Source organism: Pelecanus crispus, chromosome 2 (assembly GCF_030463565.1).
Source record: "Pelecanus crispus isolate bPelCri1 chromosome 2, bPelCri1.pri, whole genome shotgun sequence".
In the NCBI taxonomy this organism is placed as follows: Eukaryota; Metazoa; Chordata; class Aves; order Pelecaniformes; family Pelecanidae; genus Pelecanus; species Pelecanus crispus.
The window spans coordinates 33,770,869-33,789,590 of NC_134644.1; the positions used below are offsets into that span (position 1 = coordinate 33,770,869).

The 18,722-nt window shown below is 37.7% G+C and overlaps 1 protein-coding gene across 1 annotated transcript in view; it reads right to left on the reverse strand.

The window, feature by feature from the left end:
- Nucleotides 1-2,459: 2,459 nt before the first annotated feature.
- Nucleotides 2,460-18,722, reverse strand: part of CRPPA (CDP-L-ribitol pyrophosphorylase A) — a 123,919-nt gene continuing 107,656 nt past the window's right edge. Inside the window, exon 10 of the mRNA XM_075706150.1 lies at nucleotides 2,460-2,564. Coding sequence (XP_075562265.1) covers nucleotides 2,460-2,564 — 105 coding nt within the window. The remainder of the gene's footprint in view (nucleotides 2,565-18,722) is intronic.

An 18,722-nucleotide genomic window follows, 5' to 3' on the forward strand; every position in this document is an offset into this window, starting at 1 on the left:
ACAATAGAATTAATCACAGTCCAGTTCCTTTTTTTTTTTTTTTTTTACTGCAGTTCTAGTATTTCATGATCTGGTTTAGTAGTCCTGTTGTTGGTGTACTTGCTTCCAGCAAAACAGATTTTTCAGTGTTTGTAGATTATTTAAGAAGATTGTTAAAGATAAAGAAATCCATAATGCTGTTATTAACAGTACATTAATAAAGCTTATTATCTTCCACTTATGATTAGTACTAAGTATGTTTGGTGACCTGAAACTTACTTTTTGTTGTGCATTATCTGTTCTCTTTTCAAAATAAGTCCATAAACAACCATAATGTAATTTTTCATTACAGCTCTTCATTGCAGTAACATTTTTAATTGGATTGAAATCCTTTTAAGAGAATGAGGTAAGTAAAGCAACCCTACATAGTAAAAGGTTCTGTTCAAGCAAATGATGTTACACACAATCCAATGCTAAGGCAGTATCACAATGTATAAATTAGATTGGATGGAAAACATAAAGGATTTTCTAAATTCATTTGCTTATTATTATGTGGGGAAAACACATCACAGATTGTATTTCAGCCTTCAAGTGAAGAGTCACAAAATACAAAGAGACATCTTTCATCATGTCTTTTAAAAGCCTGTGAGACAAATTCCTTCATCAAATTCATTAATGTAAATCTGAATTCAGAAAACTTATTTGTGAAAGCTGCCCTGTTAAATTATGAATACCAATAATAAATTCTTTAGTTCCTCATTTATTTGCATACTTTGCATATGAACAGGCATGAATATATATATATGAATAAAATACGCCTATTGTATAGCCATACACAGAGCTAATATGAATGCTTATGTTGTACATTGTCAGAAGAGGACAAATTATTAATCAAAGCAGAGAGGAGAGAGAAGCGAAGAAGAAAGCAGATGATGCATGAGAACTTTGTTATTTGTCTTAAGATGACTTCTGTGTGGAAGAAAATGTGTGCTTTTGATCTAGAACAGTCAGCTAACAACTCTTTATTTTATCGTGTAATAGAAGGAAGTTTGGGATCAACATCAGCTTCTAAAAGAGATTTAAAACAGAGATGTAGATAGTCAGGTGAAGGGAGAAAGGAAGGGGAAGGGGACCAAGCCCAGATCATGCTATCCTAAGTTTTGCCTGAGCACCAGAGGGAGTGGAACATGGTGGGAGTAAGGGGAGGAATGCTGGTTTCAGAGGGAAACTTGCTGAACTGATAATGCTCTTGCTCAGGACAGACTGAATGGGGGGCTCATTGGACACTTCTGGTGGGGATACTTCTCTAAGACCTTATTCCCATCACAGCAGGTACGTAAGACATTAACCTAGCCCCTTCACAACTTGCAGGAAAGCTGGAATTCCTGAGTCTGATGCACAGGGAGGGACAGGTGTTTTCAGGGACTGTCCTCCTCTTGTACTGCTCTTAGTGGTTGTGATACCTGGAGATACTCCACATAATAACTGTTCACCATTTTACCTTCCTGTCCCAACTTTCCACAGTTGAGTATCAATGTGGCATATATTTGAACTCGTAACACTCAGTCCTCTTCACTGCTATTTTAATACATACCTATGCTAACCAGCAAGAGATGGACATTGTATTCTTGTAGATGAGCTAACAGATTCTTCCTATTTCTCCATTACCTACAGATTGGGTTGTGAAACGTTTTTTTTCGGTCTTAACTCTTCCTTTAAGCATGCATACACACATACACGCACATACGTACACACACGTGCAAACACAAAGAGTATGTGTAGTACAGTACTCAGAGGAGCTATTGGAGCTACTTCAAAATGATGGCACATGGGTACTGGAAGAAGCATAGCACTAAGGAGTGCTACAGCCAGAGCATTCTGCATCTGGAAAACTGGGGTTTAGCACCTTGTTGCCCCCATGCACATCTTGTCTTTGTTTCAAGGTTACCTTCGTTGCATGGAGGACGGGGACCTGACCCTTCAAACACTGCCTGCAACGTGCACTTCTGTTGATGTCAGGAAGGCTACAAGGTATAATGAACTCTACATTCACTAATAGGTATAGCAGCAATTTTAAAATAATTTCATATAAAGAACAAGAGTTGTGCTCTAGGATTATTTTATCTTAAACCCAATTTCATTCATGCAGTCCTAGAGTATAATACACATGCACGGTTAACGACTGAATGCTTTGGTGTCCTCTGTGCGCCTTTTTAAATGATCAGTACCTCAACAACAACAGTTCAGTATCATTCCTCACAGTATGTACCCAGTGTATCTCAGAATTATTTGCATTTCATTTTACACTTTATACATAATATCAGACTTGCATTTTAGGTATCAAAAATATGTTGTTAAAAGATTTTAATAGTAAGTGTCATAAATCCAGAGTGTTCATCAAAGGGTAAAATGATTCAAGACCTCTGGTGAATGGACGATGAAAAAGAAACACTTCCAAAAGCTACACATGATTTATGGTCTTATGCTACCAACAGCTGCCCAATCAGCTCTGGGTTTCTGTCCTTTATAAATGCCATGATAAGAGCAGCAGCAGAATTTACTGTCTCCTGAAGCAGCAAATGGTCCTGAGGAAAAAAAAAAGGAGCAGGGGAAACAATATATTAACAAAAGTGGAAAAAATAAATATTTAAAATCAATTTTCAAGTATGCATAATTACCACATGATTGTTGGAAAAAATAAAAATATTTATTCACACTTACTAGAAGAACTTCTAAAACTTATATTTTAAGGAAACACAGTTTCATAATAATATCCATTTTCCAATTTCCATGATGATTTAAAAAGCAAAATTATTTTTTAAAAAGGAATATATTTTAACTGCTAGAATTAATGCCATCTATCCAGAGACCACCAAAACAGAAGCTTGATTCTGTCACTTGCTTCCTAAATGATTTTTAAAATTTAAAAGGTAGTCAAAATTTTGGGTTTGAAAACATTGGAACAAAATTGAGGATTTAATTGAGTAGTATAGTTAAAGACCTATAACTTAAGCACCTAGTGAATCCCATCTGTAGTCTACAAACTACTTTTAAACTCACAAAGGCACTGGGACTTCAGTGGTTTAGGCTGATCTTTGTAGCAAATAACTTTAAAAAGTAGTCTGGTTTTGACAGGCAAGTATGAGACCAACACAGGAAGAAGTAATAAAATAAGACTTTGATTCTGTGCTTCTAGCTGAGCATTCCAGCTCACAGTTGAAAGAGTCCTTTGTCTAATTTCCAAGTTTTCTTAATTGTATTGACTATAAAAGGTTGGCCTCTTGCTACCAGTAACATTTTCATTTGCGCACTGGGAAAATATCAACAGGTGTAACCAAGCATAGACACATCCCCGGAGAGAGAAATAGGAGGGAACAGTTTCTGTGAAGCAACAGATAAAAAGAAAGGTCTACAAAACTCTCGGGAGAGTCTAGAAGAGTTTCAAATACAGAAGGGGAGCTACAAAGAGAAAGCAAGAGCTGTTCTCCGTATCCACAATGGATAAAACTGGAAGGAATAGGCTTGAGGGAACTTAAGCTGGGATATAAGAAGTCAGGAAAGTGTTTTAACAGTAAGGATTGGTATACAATGGAACAGATTATTGGACGGATCAAGGAAACTCCATCATTAGGGTCATGTAACATGAGACCTGCATACATGTAAAATAAGATGCAGGTACAGCTTCCTGCCTGGGGCAGGCAGATGGAGCAGTTTGATTCTGTATCTTTTCACTACTACTTTTCTAAGATGCTCCATCAAGGAATAATTTGTAGATGACACATAATTTGTAAGACACTTGTATTAATGGAGAAAGAGGAAATGGTTTCAACAACTTACACAAAAACACAATGGTAATCACTGCTTTTTAAGGAATAAGGCTACTGCTGAGGGGACCTACCTGTTCAACTGGTACACAGTGGAACTGGAGACTAAGAAGTTGGGGTTGAAAGAAAAATTGATAGGGGAAAGGTATCCCTGGAACACTCTAAAATATGTAGCATTATGTTTTATAATGTTCTTATTAACTTTTTGCTTTATGTAAATGACAGGAAAAATGCTAGAGAGGTAAATGAATAGAATTAGAAATAGCTAGTTTATACCTGATTCTTTTATCATTCCTGGGAAAATGATATTTGCATGTGACTAGATTTTTGTCCTAAAAATGATCAAATAAGTAAGCTGTTACAATTTGTAAACCCCAAAAGATTACACTCCTCACAAATTCATGTTATATATTCCAATATGCAGTAAAATTATTTCCTAGTGGTCTAAAAAATTGTCTTAGAGTAAAAATGTTCACCACAGCTGTGTCTTACTGTTTACTGAGTGACACCTCCCATTCAGTTAAGCAAAGAGTGCAGACGTGTACTCAGGTCCTGCTCCTCCAGTACCTTTTTTCATGGACCAAGGGTGCAAAGAGGAACTCAGAATCCACTACTCCAATGTAGTAGGGGTTTCACTCCCTCATTTCCCATGGGTATAAATTGCTGTATAATGTACAAGGAGAGCGGAAGTCATGTGCATACACCCACTCAGATGGCAAACACTGCAGTCGCTTTCAAGATCTAGCAACACATTTCTTGATATTGAGCAGTGCCAATCTCTTTGCACCCCTCATCACTTTTTGTTCAGTTTGTCTCCAGAAGCACTTCACAATTACAGACACTGTTTTCCAGTTGGGCTTCCAGCCATATCTGAAGTTGGCTGGAGGTGTATTTTTTTTTTTTCCTATTTCACAAAACAAGAAAAAAATACACCTGGCCAGGAATGCTCTTAACATTTCTCCCAATAAATCTTTCCACATCCTCTGTTGGTTACTGGATTCAGTACACATTCCTTTGCAGTAATAAATTATTTCAGTTTTTGAACATAAAAGGAAGCAAGAGAAAGAAATTTAACTTTCACAGGAGAGATTGAAAGTGACACCGTAAGATTCCTTTAGACTGAAAAAAGCTTTTTCTAAAGCTAAACCTAAGGCTTTAATGCTAATTTCCACGTTCCGAACGGAAGACATGCAAAAAATTATGAGTAGAATTTGTAACGCAGGCAATGTGGCACAGTAATGTGTACAGAAACCTGCATGCAGAAGTGCTCTATAAACCACACTGAAATTGACTGATGAATTGCAATTTGTTCAAAAAGAGGAACACAAAAAGTAAGCAGCACAAGTTAAAATGCATTTGCAAGTTTTACAGTTACTTCACTTGCAATAATCTGATTATTAATACTATTATTACAACTATTCAGAAAACCTACTGGTTACTGTCTTTCTTTGAATCGATCAATACAACGGCAGGAACAATGAATTGTCAGACAGGATCGGCCCCTGTGCAGGACTGGTCCCTGTAAGTCTGTTTTTTGGAAATAACCAGAAGTGTATTCTTTAATGAATACACATTATCTTATTTAACATAACAAACGTAATAGAAAAGATATTCTTAACTTTATGCAGTTACAGTTGATGGTTAAATGACATCATGAAGCATGTACTGAAGCTTTCAACAACATGAAGCATGTACTGAAGCTTTCAACGAGGCAATCCTTTAAAGTACTTATCATTAGGGGTTACTGATTTTTAGATTTATGCTGTGCTCCTTCCCGGTAACTCTGTCCGAGTCTGATCTCAGGGTCACCCATTCACTGAACAGTGTCCAGCACCTTGGCCTACGAGCCAGCCTCTGAGTGCAGGAGAAATCAGTGCCATGAAGGTCAAGTATGTGCCAATTTTAACTTGCTTTATTCTCACAGCCACAGTCTTACTGGAAAGAGGTAGTAAATAATGCAAAAAAACTGGACTCTTCCGGGAATTTCAAAATCGTTGTATATCCTGTATCTTTCTGAGAATCAAAACTCGCTCTCATGCTAGGAATCATTATTGTAGCATCTGACGGTCATAGCCTCTGCATAATGTATAACTTTTGTTGACCATTTCTAGTCCTTATTATCAAGAAAAAGAGAACAGAAATTTTAGCAACTGAATGAGAACACCTTGTTCCAACTGTAGGCATAATGCTGACTGACGGAATAGTTAAGTTATATATTAAGTATTCTTTCCTCTTCTCTGAATCCTGTTGGGAATTTATTTCATTTTAGGCCATTACTGTGCATGTAAGCGGATATTTTCAATGTGCCACAATGATACTTCGCTTTTTCCTAAGTAGTTATAGGTAATTTGGATGCCAGCAGTGTTTATGAAGAATACTAGAAAGAATTTAAATAACAGAATTCAACAACAACCCCAGAAAGAAAAAGAATCTTGCGGGTCTTTATTAATTTAAAGTTAAACAAATAAGTGACCACATCAAGTCCCCTGGCGATACCCTTAAAACACCCATGTTTCTGACACTGCAATGTTATTTCTGGCAACAGTGCTGATTACAGCTGATAGTGCCTACAGGGAGTCTTCAATAAGGATGCCAGGACAAATTTAATCTACCACACCTAACTCCACTGCACATACAGGCCTCCGATCTTCTTTTATATTCAACAGCATAGCACTAAATCTTTCAAAAATCTCATTATTAGTTGCAGGAAGTCAAATAATCAAGCAGAACCAGGTCTTCACATGTCTAATTGCCTGATGTGTTTGCATATATTGTAACCATGATAAAAAACAGGATGTAAGAACAGAACGATCAATACAAATCCTCATGTAGCCCACAGGAGCTCCCGCACGTTATTGCCCACCCACTGCTCAGCGTTGCAGATTCCAAGCAGAGAACACACTTCAGCACGCTAGTCAGTGAGCGCACATCCGTGCACACGCTGGAGGGACCAAACACGAATAGCTCTTTCCCTCATCAACAAAATCCTTAAAAAAGACTGTGACCTTTAAATAAGACTCGGAGGCAGTAACGACTTTAATGGATTAATGACTGAAGTTCCACATGATCAACTGGTGTGCCATGATTCCCTCTAAACCATTGTGATATTCACTGTCTATTCATTTCATCCAGTTCACTTAAATGAGTCTCTTGTAAAAAATAAAACCCAAAACCCCCTAACATTTCTTGGCCATTAATAAATAGAATTTTTTATTGTTTGAACAGATGATTAACTACATTTATAAGCTAAAAACAAAACTTTTACCACTTTATATTTATGTACTTTGGAAAAGAAAGTACTCAGAAACACTGCCAACCTTATAAACCATAAATCCACATAACAGCACTTTGATTCCAAAATAAAATATCCACTTTGTCTGTTATTAAATAGTAAAAATATTCCAACATAACCATATTGTGTGATGGTTGTAACTCATACTCAGAATTTATTTGATGTAGAGTTACTGACTGTAGGGGTTTTCTGGTCTGCAGAATAAGACTGGGAATGGATACAGGGACAGAGTTAAAAGTTGTGTTTGGAATATGCAATCTGATATTTTACAAATGTGCATTTATTTAAGAAACTGTGAGGATATCTGAATATTTACTGAAATTCCCCTAACAATTCATTTCCTTGCTTCAATTGGTTTAGGATTTTTTTTTTCCCCCCCTCAGCTGGAACTTCACATACATACATTTCAATTTACATATGTACTACTTCAGTTTAAGTATAGCTTGAAAAACACATACTACCCTTTTTAGCTCAAAAAAAAAAAAAAAAAAAAAAAAAAAAGTGCCTCTGCAGGTATTACCTCTGCCTTTTACTGCATCCCTCCAAAAGAATAAAACAGCTGCGTTCCATTATTTGCACTCTGTTTTGCTGTAATATTATTTGACTTTCCATTTAATAGTTTTTAAAAATGAATAGAACTGTAATGTTAGCCCAGATTATACAGCTGATGAGAAACCTGAAAACATGATTTAAAGACACTGATAAACTTAAGGAACATCAATATGAATACGGTTACGTTTGCACCAGGAACGGAAAGAGGGTCAGGGCACGCGCTGGCATGCCCCCGTCCTTGCTGTTCCATTGTAAGCCCGCTCCCTGGCACAGTTTTGGCTCCTGCCAGCTAACATGTTCCCAGACAATGGCTGGGCATGGTTCAGGGGACAGCGCAGGCCAGAGACTGCTCCCAAGGGACAGTCTGAATGAGGCCACCCTCTTTTGGGAAAACAAGAACTTAGCCATATGGACAATGTGGCATGCTGTGCCTTTTAGCCCTAGGACAACAGAACATTCCCTGGCCTGTTTTACTTACCAGTATAGATGTAGCCTAAGTGTCCCTGGGAAGTGACAGTTGTGCCTTTCTCTCCCTACCCAAACACATCAAGAATACATAGAACAACAATCAAATAATGCCCCCAGCATGTGGCACAAATCCCATGGAGCTACCACATAAACGCAGTTAGTTAAAAAAAGATTAAGTGCTCTGCGGACACCTTTCCCATCAAAACAGAGGAGAGAGGGACGAACCACAGCGCGAGGCAGTACTTGTGCTGTACCGCGCGTTCCGGCCGCCTTACAGACAAAGGCTGGAGCCAGCAGAAGGCCCGCGTGATGCAGCGTGCCCACTGCTCCCTTTCGCAGGGTGGGCTTGGGCGCGCACCAGGCACACTGCAAGGCATGAGCGGAAGAGAAAAGGGCTGAAATAGTCTGTGTCCTGGCAAGCACCTTGCAAAAGACTACGCTGGCAGTGCAAGAGGAGCTGCTGTTAATTTAAAACTCCACGGGATGCTGCAGTTTATACTAAGGCTATACCAGGTGCCTCCAAAACTCACCTGATGTCCATACTGACAGTGTTTTATTTGCACTCAGAGAAACTGAGTAGAGAATCTAGCCTCAAAGACCTCAATACTTGACATTTTCTTCTTCAATTAATATTTTTCATTTACAAAGATGATCTGAAGAGGGGCTGAGGTTCTTCCACTACCAGAAAGCAATCGTATAACATGGTTTGGTGTTTAATCTCACCGGGAGGAATTCTCTGGTAGATTCACGAAGAAGCATTTTTTCCTACTCGAGATATGTAGCGGTATGCATCTACATATTAAAGCAACCTCCATTTCTGTAACAGTAGAAATTAATCTGAAGTCTCCTTTCTTCTTAAAATGCTTCCACATCACGTTTTTGAATCCATGTGCCAAAGAATCTATTGATAAGTGACATCTCATACATAATATCAATGCAGCAATTTACCTCAATAAGAAGATAGCTATGCAGATCATTCTAGAAGATAAGAAAACTATTTCTCTGAGTATTTTTAGGTTTCCCTTCAAGTAATTCAGAAATAATTAAGGTAGCATTTGAGTTCAGATAGGTAGCTGGGTTCAAAATTACTCCAGCAGGTTCACAATTAAACCTCTGTATACACAGCCTTGCTTCCTTTCTGAATTAAGAAAACACAATCAATTCTTCATTAGTGGATGCTCCTCAAAATAGAAATAATTTAGAAATGTAGATACTTAGGATGCAATGAGGATTGACAAAAGAGATGAGCGGCACTGGAAGAACCAAATTGTCACTGAGCTAACGGTGCCTCGCAGACCTCTTAGTTAATGAACTCTGATAGATCTGAGTTAATTCACTGCAGTTAAACAGTTGTGCATCCATGCTACATTCAACCCAAACTTGTATAAATTGTGCATAAATATGTGACACTACTGTATCTCTCTCTCCTGTACCATTGCTCAACAATGCCTCATAGTCTGTCATAAGAAAACGGAGAGCCATCAACATGTAAAATGACTGCGTGGATACACTCTGGACAGACAACTATTTTAAATCTCCTGGAGTCTGTAAGGATTATGTCCCTAATGCTACTGCATGTATCTTTTCACCTAAGATTTACAGATTTTAAACTGAAGGCAAAGATTGCTCTTTTGTTAAAAAAAACCTAAACAATAATACAGCACAAACAAACAAACAAAAACCCAAACAGGATTACTTCCTGTCTCTAGTATGAATGGAATAGACAGAACTCTCCTAAATCAGCAGTTTTAAAACAGCTCCATGATCTACGTGTTCTGCAACATGTAGGTGACCAGGGTTCAGTTCCCTTCTTTGTGTGAGGTGGTTAAGCCATTCCAGAGCTCACACTTTTTTTGGATTGCGGTTAAATTTCCTGTGAGGGAATACCCATTCTACATACAGTCACTGTATCACGACAGAAAGATGACATGACTCCAGACTAGACGCTAGTCCAGACACCTGGGGAGCAAGTAAAAGCTCCATTCTAACTTTTACTCCAAAAGTTTGTTCTTTTGATGTAAAATAGACAAACGGTGTTTGGAACAGACATGAGCTCGGTGCCAATGCCTCTGTCATCTACAGACCTAAGATTTATATTTCCTTGTTCTTGTCCTCTCCAAGTCTTTTTTTCTTTTCCCCTGCAAGAAAAATTGTTAGCATGATCATACTGAATAATCAATAAAAATTCCTGGACCAAAAAAATTGTCTGAAGAGTTTGTTATAAAGAGCATTTTCAGCGCATTCAGTCATTGCAGCTTAAGCAAGAGTTTCATTCAGCACTTACCACTATCTGATCTAAGCTCTTGGCAAGAATGAGTATGCCAGTAGTGATAGCACAACTGTCTGTCAACCATTTTCCCTTTAAGTTGTTCAAAAGCTACCTAATGCTTGAGCTAGCAGCCAATTCTGCCACCTGTATGGGACTAGTACAAAAATACTGGCAGAAATAAGCCATTTAACAGATGTGGTTGTCTGAAAAAAAAAAAAAAAATTATGTGTTTGAGGTTTCTTAGAGGTGGTCTCTTAATACAGTATGTTACCAAAGAAGACTATAATATGAAATGTATTCACGTTAATATATGTTACTGTACTACCTACAGGCCCTAAGAGGTATCACTCTGGTAACCTTGTAAAGCACACCATAAGGGTTTTTATGGGGAAGGGAAAAATGTTTCTCACTATCAATATAGGAAAAGTGAAATGCTCCTGAGGCATGGAAGACTTGCTTTCTCCTTTGACAACCAGCTCTGCAAGCTGCTGAAAGTCTAAGATTGGCCTGAAGACGAGTGAAGCTGTGGCAAGTCTTTCCTCTGGTTTCAGAAAGCTTTGGATCAATCTGATAGCACTGACAAATTCAGGCGGGAGTAGGATTTAAGCCTTCCACACAGCAGCAGCATATAATAGTGTTTCCCTCAGTGTGTATGTGTGGTGGATCCTCTGCTGCCTGTCCCACTGTGAGAGTCTATAAATACTTTGATGGGCTGCAGCGTTAAGTTTTGCAGGCAGCCAGGAATACATAGCAGACCCACCACACACACGCACAGAGAAAAAACAGGTTAAGTAGTGCTGGCCTCCTGCAAAACTTAACACCCCAATCACGCAAATCATTTACAGACTGTTGCAATACACCAGGCACCGAGCGAAGACGGAGCAGCTACAGATCACGTATCAATGCATTTGACACATGGGGCTAGTAGAAGAGCAAGAGCAGTTCAGCATAGTTTAGCTGTTTTTCTCCTATTATAAGCTGAGAAATACAGCGCTTTCAAGCTCACTTTCACTCGATGACTAACATTTTAGCCCTAGTCAGCAGTAAGTAGGAAGGCAAAAATGTGTATGTAGGGAAGAGGGAGAAAAGTGGTGGGGGAACAAGTTAGGAGAAAGGGGAAAAGAAGAAATGACAGAGGTAAAAGATTAAGTACACAACTATCACAATCCTCAAAATATAAAAAGACACGCCACTGCTAAAGATCAGGAGAGATTACTATCAATGCCAGAGGCTCTATCTGATAGGCAAACTGTGTCATATACTGCAGGCCAAAAAAAAAAAGTCTTCAAAGAACAGTGGAGGCTGTTTCTACCCAGTGAGATCTGAGGTCATCAGTGTGATTGTAAAATTGTAAGTAGGTAAGTATCACATATCCGAATGTTTCTCTCTACTTTTAGAGCACTGTGGCATTGTTACTCAGGATCTGACAAAACCTACCCAATGGGGACAGAGAAAACAATACAGCATTTCTTCATATAAACTTCCAGCAAAACCAAAAAAGTATATATTTTATGGTAAATTTAACACAGCATATTTCGATATTACAGCTTTTTCCTTTCTGTCCCATATTATATTGACAACATAGATCGGTTGTTGCACTTTTCAAGAGAAAAAATGAACATGGTAGTCTGCAAACATCTAAGTTGCTGATATGCAGAACAAGACATGAAATGCTTTAGCTATCACAGGTTACAGAATTTTGCATACAAATGTGCAGGAGCAGATTCATATAACCTGTGACGTACAATTTTTGTGTTATACAGAAAGACTGGGCAACTTTTAATCAGTGACTGTAACACAATGGGGAGGTCTTTGGAAAGAATGAGTGGTGCATTTAAATCTCCCGGGGGATGCTGAAAATCAGTGCAGAGGAAATGTGAGCATTTTTTCCATTCTCTCAGTCTAAAGCACGCTTTTCTCCCATCTTTTAGGTGATAACTTCGTATGGAATATTATGCATAATAGACATCTAGCCCTCCAAAAAAAGAAGAGGCATGCTTGCATCCATTTCAATGTAAGTGTTCTCTTCAGTCATTAAAACCTTCATTATACAACTCCTACAGACTGTGAATAATTTGAAATACAAGCACACGGCTGCAGTAACTAATTGATTGGAAACATTCCTCTTGATTACAGTAATTTATTTGAGACGGTTCAGAAGAAAAACTGTATAGCCTACTAAAAATCAAAATTAAAACTTCTCCTTTGGGGAAAGAAACAAACAAAACCCAAAAGATTCTGAGGGGCAAAGTATGTGTACACATGTGCTGGGCTATTGTTCACATCCCAGTCTTGTGGCTTCCAAACTTTTAGGATGATAGTATCAATTCAGTGGGGTAAAGGCCACATTCCAATCTTGGTTACAGAAATACAAACCAAAATAACTACAGTATTACGAGCCCAGTTACTTTGCAGTTGCAGAGACTGAAATTCCACTTTAAACTCTGTATTCTTCTACCGAAGACCTAGTACTTAACTGTTTTTAAACTGTTCTCTCAAAAGTTCAAAAGCAGCTTTAAAGTAACTCAAATGTCTGGTTTGAGCAGTGAGACACAGTGGGAGGGAGTGGCTGTTCAGAAGCTCATTGTTAAGCATTTGATATCACAGATTTCCCTAATTTGATACTCTTAATTGAATCTAGCTAGTTGCTTGCAAGTGGCTCTTGAGTTGCATCACCTCATCATTCTGTGAGGAGGGACTGATTGCAGAATAAATCATAAAAACTTCATTTTTAAGTTACACGTTGAAATTTGAAAACATCCTTCAATCACACCTTAATATTTAAAATTAAATATCCATCCTACATCTTTCATGTCATCACTCAAATTCTACTCCTCTGACCAATTTTGTGTGATTTTTAGGCATAGTTTACGTCTCATCTCTGGCTTTTCCCGTCTACAGCTGAGGGTCTACAGCCTACTGGAACGCAAAAAAATATACATTCCTTATAATTCAAGACTGTTATATAAGGCCAAGCTAGTCTATTTTCCCCCAAAAATAAAAATACCAGACTGATGAAGAAGTGTCCGAAATGAGAGAAAAAGTTACAAGAATAGAGGTGACATCTCCCCTTGGAGAGTAAGAGGAAAGGAGTCAGCAGGGGAAAAACAAGTTATAACACAAATTATTAATAAAGATTCATTCCCTTTGTCTCTCACACCAATATGACATTTTAATACATTAATTTTGCAGTAATTCTGATTGTTCTCAGCATCCCTTTGTGCAGAACACGGACTTGTTCCCTGCTCCAAAGCAGTCTTCATGCAGTGGATGTAATAAGCAGGAAAGGAAGTTGCATTTCTTGCAAGCATGAATAATTCTAAGAACAAAGGAGCTCTAAACACACTCAAGTACTCTCAAATATACTCAAATACACTCAAACCTGCTGTGAATGGAGAAAGTGTATTTGCCTCTATCTTTTGTTTTCTTTCAGGGGTGTTGCCTCCACAATGTTCCTACACACTTAAGACTGGACAGTTTATCTGAGCAGCACCCCTAGGCCATGAACTGAATGAATCCCTGCCCAGTATGCACGAGGAAATAATAATAACTTCTAAAAACATTGATCCAAACTCTCAATTTCTCTATTTCTTTGTCCTCCTTAGTTCATAGCCTAAAGCCAGTGCAAATAGAACCCTTGCCCATGTTGAAGTTTTCAGCTAAGCAATGGAGGGAGCATATAAATTTTGAAAAATTAATCGTAGAGGAAGGATGGTCCTTGAAGTCTGGTGTGAGCAGAGGCGCTGGGTTTGGCAAGCAGCAGCAAGCAGCCTGTGTCCAATCCAACAGACAGAGAAGAGAAGCATCATAAAAACACACTAGGAAACCACTGTGGCAAAGCGCTGTTTTCACCGAGTGGCTGAGAGGAACGGCGAGCCCCTGACACACCGTACCTTTCCGTGGCAGCGTGGATGGTAGTAACGGAGGGACAGGGCTCAGTGGTATAGCGCAATTTTTAAAGGTACAATCGAAGTATCCTCAAGCCAGCTAACTTGCTAGCAGTATGACTGGAGCAGTACAAAATGTCAACACAGACTAATCACACATGCACTTATCTTCTCAACTGGTTTTTGCCGCCCCTAGGTAGCTCATGCTGTGATGGCTGTTCCGAGTCTGGGCCCCCACCTGACCATCCCTCCGTAGCTTGAATCGCAAAGAGGAATCTCTCCTGCCACTACCTGCTGATTAAACCGTCACATAGCCAGAAGGCAAATACTTTCCAAAAAACCCCCTTGGAGTATAAGCCTAGTGATAGGAAGGCAGAAGAGGGCCCATAACTTGCCTTGTAGCTAAAACACAGCAAACAGATAAAGCAGTTGCTACCGTTCCTCAGGGTTCACCAGTAGATCCTTATCCGTAAAGTCAAAACGCATAATCCTTACAATTTTAAGGGGACAAATGTGCTTGCTTTTAGATTCTAATTCTCTTTTAGGCTATAAGAGTCCAGCTACACCACAAAGATAGAGCTCACAGATGTTCTCTTACATAAAAATCAGTGTTTGCCAAGACAGGCTTCTCTTTCTTTCTGCCAGCTAATATCAGCCCAAACCACGTAACACAATAGCCTGTCTATATACAAACAAAGGCACTCGAAAATATATCCAAGTGATAAAACTCTTTTAAAAAACCAAAAAATTAGTTTTGTGCTTTTAGAAAAATGGCTACTGTAAAACTTTAGAAAGAAATAGAATAAAAAGAAGCAGAAAGAAAAAGAATAAAGAAATAAAGGAACAAGTCTTGCTTTAGCAGATGGATTAATTGTACTCCACAATTAGGACACTTTATTAAAACTAAAACAGATGAAATATTTCATTAGCTATGAACACATCTCCTTTTATGAGATTAGCATTCAGTGTTAAGCTTATCCTTCAGGTATGTTGTATCTTGAGTTGCATAACAGAAGAGTCTATGTTTCACAGCCTTTAACACTTTCAATTAAATTGTTACCAAAGTTTCCTATCAAAACATCCTAAAACCATCTTGTGCCTACTTGCAACTTTAAATATGTCTGTGACTGTCGGCAAAGATAAGCTCAATTCTCCCTAGTATCTCCTTGTAATAGGCATTTGATTAAGAAACTATTTATGACCGTTTCCAAGGGCATGACTAAACATGATGTGTAAGACTTTACCACATCCCTTACTCCTCACTTTAAAATTTGGGTCGTCCAAAGCTAATTGAAACAACAGGCTGAGAACAAGTGACCAGTGCTATTTTCACAGTGATGGGCACTAGTCTTTTTCATAAGAAAGGGGACTGCCATTCTTCCAAGACAGTAAGATAAAAGAGGCATTATTAGTGTCTTGTAGACTGCCTGCATGTAAGGTGTTTTTGTTTTTCAGCTTCCTCTACAAAAGCTGAATATTCAGCTAAATATTACTACTGCCAATATTTAGAAGTGATGCAAGAATCATGATATTGGATATTAAGTAAATACCTACATAACTCACTTGCAGAATCTCTAAAGTATTTTAAAATGTCAATTGGTAATAATATTTAAAATAAACTCAAGAATAATTTAGAGGGTTTAACAAAATTGTTGGATTATTTTCTGAATATAACTGTCAAAAATTAAAGCAAGCAGAACACTAAGTAGTTTTCAATCTGATAGTAATTTTGACAGCAGTTAATCATTACAGATCCCGGACATGAAACTACAGAGGCATTTTAAATTGATTTTAAAAACTCATTACTTTTTTGTAAGAACTGTATTGCAATAACATTTATGTTTAGGGAAAACATAGTAGCTTCATTTTGTTGGGTTCTGGTCTTAATATCCACAACTACCGAGGTAATAAGTCCCATGTAATGGTACAGTTACTTAAGTGAGAACACTGGATGGCACAGATATGAATCTGAGCACCCACTGTGTGAGCCCAGCTATTACAGCCTGCAGAGCTCTTATGTCATAGATTTGTTTGGTTAAAAAGAAAAGGAATATAGCTCTGTTTAAGCCTACCCAAAATTAAAAACTAGTTTAGCTGCTCAAATAAGTTAGGTGTTGGTTCAGAACGAATCTCCTGGTGCTTCAACTAGAAAGCACAGCTTTTACTCTTTCTCTGACTTCTACTCACTTTTTTTCCCTCCCATCTTCAGTATTTGCTTCCAAGTTCTCAGCTGCATGTAGAACTGTATGTATCTTTTCACATGGGCAATGATTTCACATTGTTCATCTCCTCAGCCTGTATTGATTAGATGAATGTGTGGTTTGGCTATTCATGGCCATGTTTTAAAAGTTTCCTCTGGACAAAAGAAGTAATCTCAAACTCCATTTCCACTAATTTCTGTCTTGACTCAATATCTCTTTTGTCTTCAATAAACTGTATTCCCTTGTGCCTGCTCTTGGCCTCAGCTTTTACCCTGTATGCTCTACTTTCATAAATCTGCTGTCTGTTCAGTAAGCAGAACTATGTCTGCAGCACTATGCATGTGCCACAACCTCGTCTCTTAAGGAAGAGAAGTAAGGAAGTAGGAACTTAAGTAGGAACTTGTCCTCAGTCACAATGTCTCCTTCACATTAACTACCAAGATTAACTTTCTATTCGTTTCTTGACGCTCATGCATTAGGAACTTTTGCATTAACGTTTGCTGCTGAATACCCTTTTATATGCAGAGAGATTCCATTCTCCCAGTCAAACAAATCTACTAAGAAACAGAGCTATGTGTTCCCTTCAAGGTCCATTAACAAAGCACAGGCTGTCTTGTGCTTGAGACTGTCTATGGACCTGCTCCAGTCCAAAGATGGAACTTAAAAATCCTCATTCTCTCAGTCACTGATTTCTGATTATTTCCTACTGATTTCCACTGTCCTCTCCTTTAACCAGATCTGACACTAGCAGAAAGGGTTTCCTGACTTGTTTAGCATAACCTTCATCTGATGCAACATTGATGTTGCAGCACATATTTTTACATAAACTGCATATTATAATAGAAACATGTATTAGAAAACAAACTTCTCATCTTCCACTCCCCTTAAATTTTTGAAATATTTTTCAAATCTTTGCTCTCTTTACCAATACCCTGGACAATGTAAGCAAATAGTTCAGTTTTTCTCAAGAATCCAAACCCTACACTTTCAAGATGCAGACCTTGCTTTTATACAGAGACTCATTAGGTCCAAACCCACTAGTGAAATCTTTCATAGTGGTAATGCATACACACTATACCAAGTGTTATTCTGACTGGCACTAGAATATCTGACTTATTTTTCCTTTTTTTTTTTTTTAATATTTTCAATACAATTTATAGGCTTTTCTTAGTAGGATGGAAATTTGAAGTGTCAATTTTAATTTTTGTGTATTTGTTTATGACCAATCTCAAAGCTGTATGAATATATACTAGAATTAATTTGTTCAAACAAACTCAAAAGAAAAAAAATGTGATTGTATAAGATGGTAATAAGTATCAGTTAGGGGCATTATTAATAATTTTGCAATGACATTTAAAATTATTAAATCAGGAAGTTTTGTCTCTCTAAATTTCAACCCAAGTATCAGAAAGAACATATTTTAAAATGCAGAGCTATTTATAAAACAAAATGTAATTAGGCCAAAATCATCTTTCCCAAAACACTTCTAGATTCACTCCATGTCATTAGGATACATTTAGAGAAATAATGAATTTAAAGAGCTTTGTATAGGAATCCTTGTTTCTGCAGCTATCATCATATTGAGTAAATGTATGTGGCAATCAAATTCATATTCTGCAGTCAGTAAATACCAGGAGCTCTAAAGCCTAATCAGTCAATAGAAGCAATCCTTTAATGCGCTTAACTGATAATGTTTTGAGAAAGCTGCCATGAACCCTATAATTTTCTAAGTCCTAGAGTTGGTGACTGTGATGTTACTTTCTACTGTGACTTTAGTATGTGTTTAAAGGAACCAATATTGTGTTTACACAATAGATAATACATAAACTGTAATAAGTTATGACAGGCATTGTATTTCAAGACAATTATAATTTGCCTCTAGTAGCTTTATAAGGCATGAGACTAAATACCTATTGAGTTTTACCACCCAAGAAGTACTGGTTTGGACTGGAATGCCTGGATTATATTACTGATATAAAATAGAAAATAAACTTCAAAATAAGGAAGACAGGCTAGATATTTACTTGAGAATGATCTCATTGCACACCAGCTCCAGAACATTAATTTTATCAAGAACCCTGAAGCTATTTGTAATGGCAATTGCTATCAGTTCATTTTCAATTTCTTAACCTGTTAGGCAAAGAAAAACACAGTTCAGATTAAAAGAACTAGCAAACATTCTCATAAACAGCATTACAAAGCAGAAATACTACATGATTCTGCCAGCACCTACTGTTTTTAGATTATGCA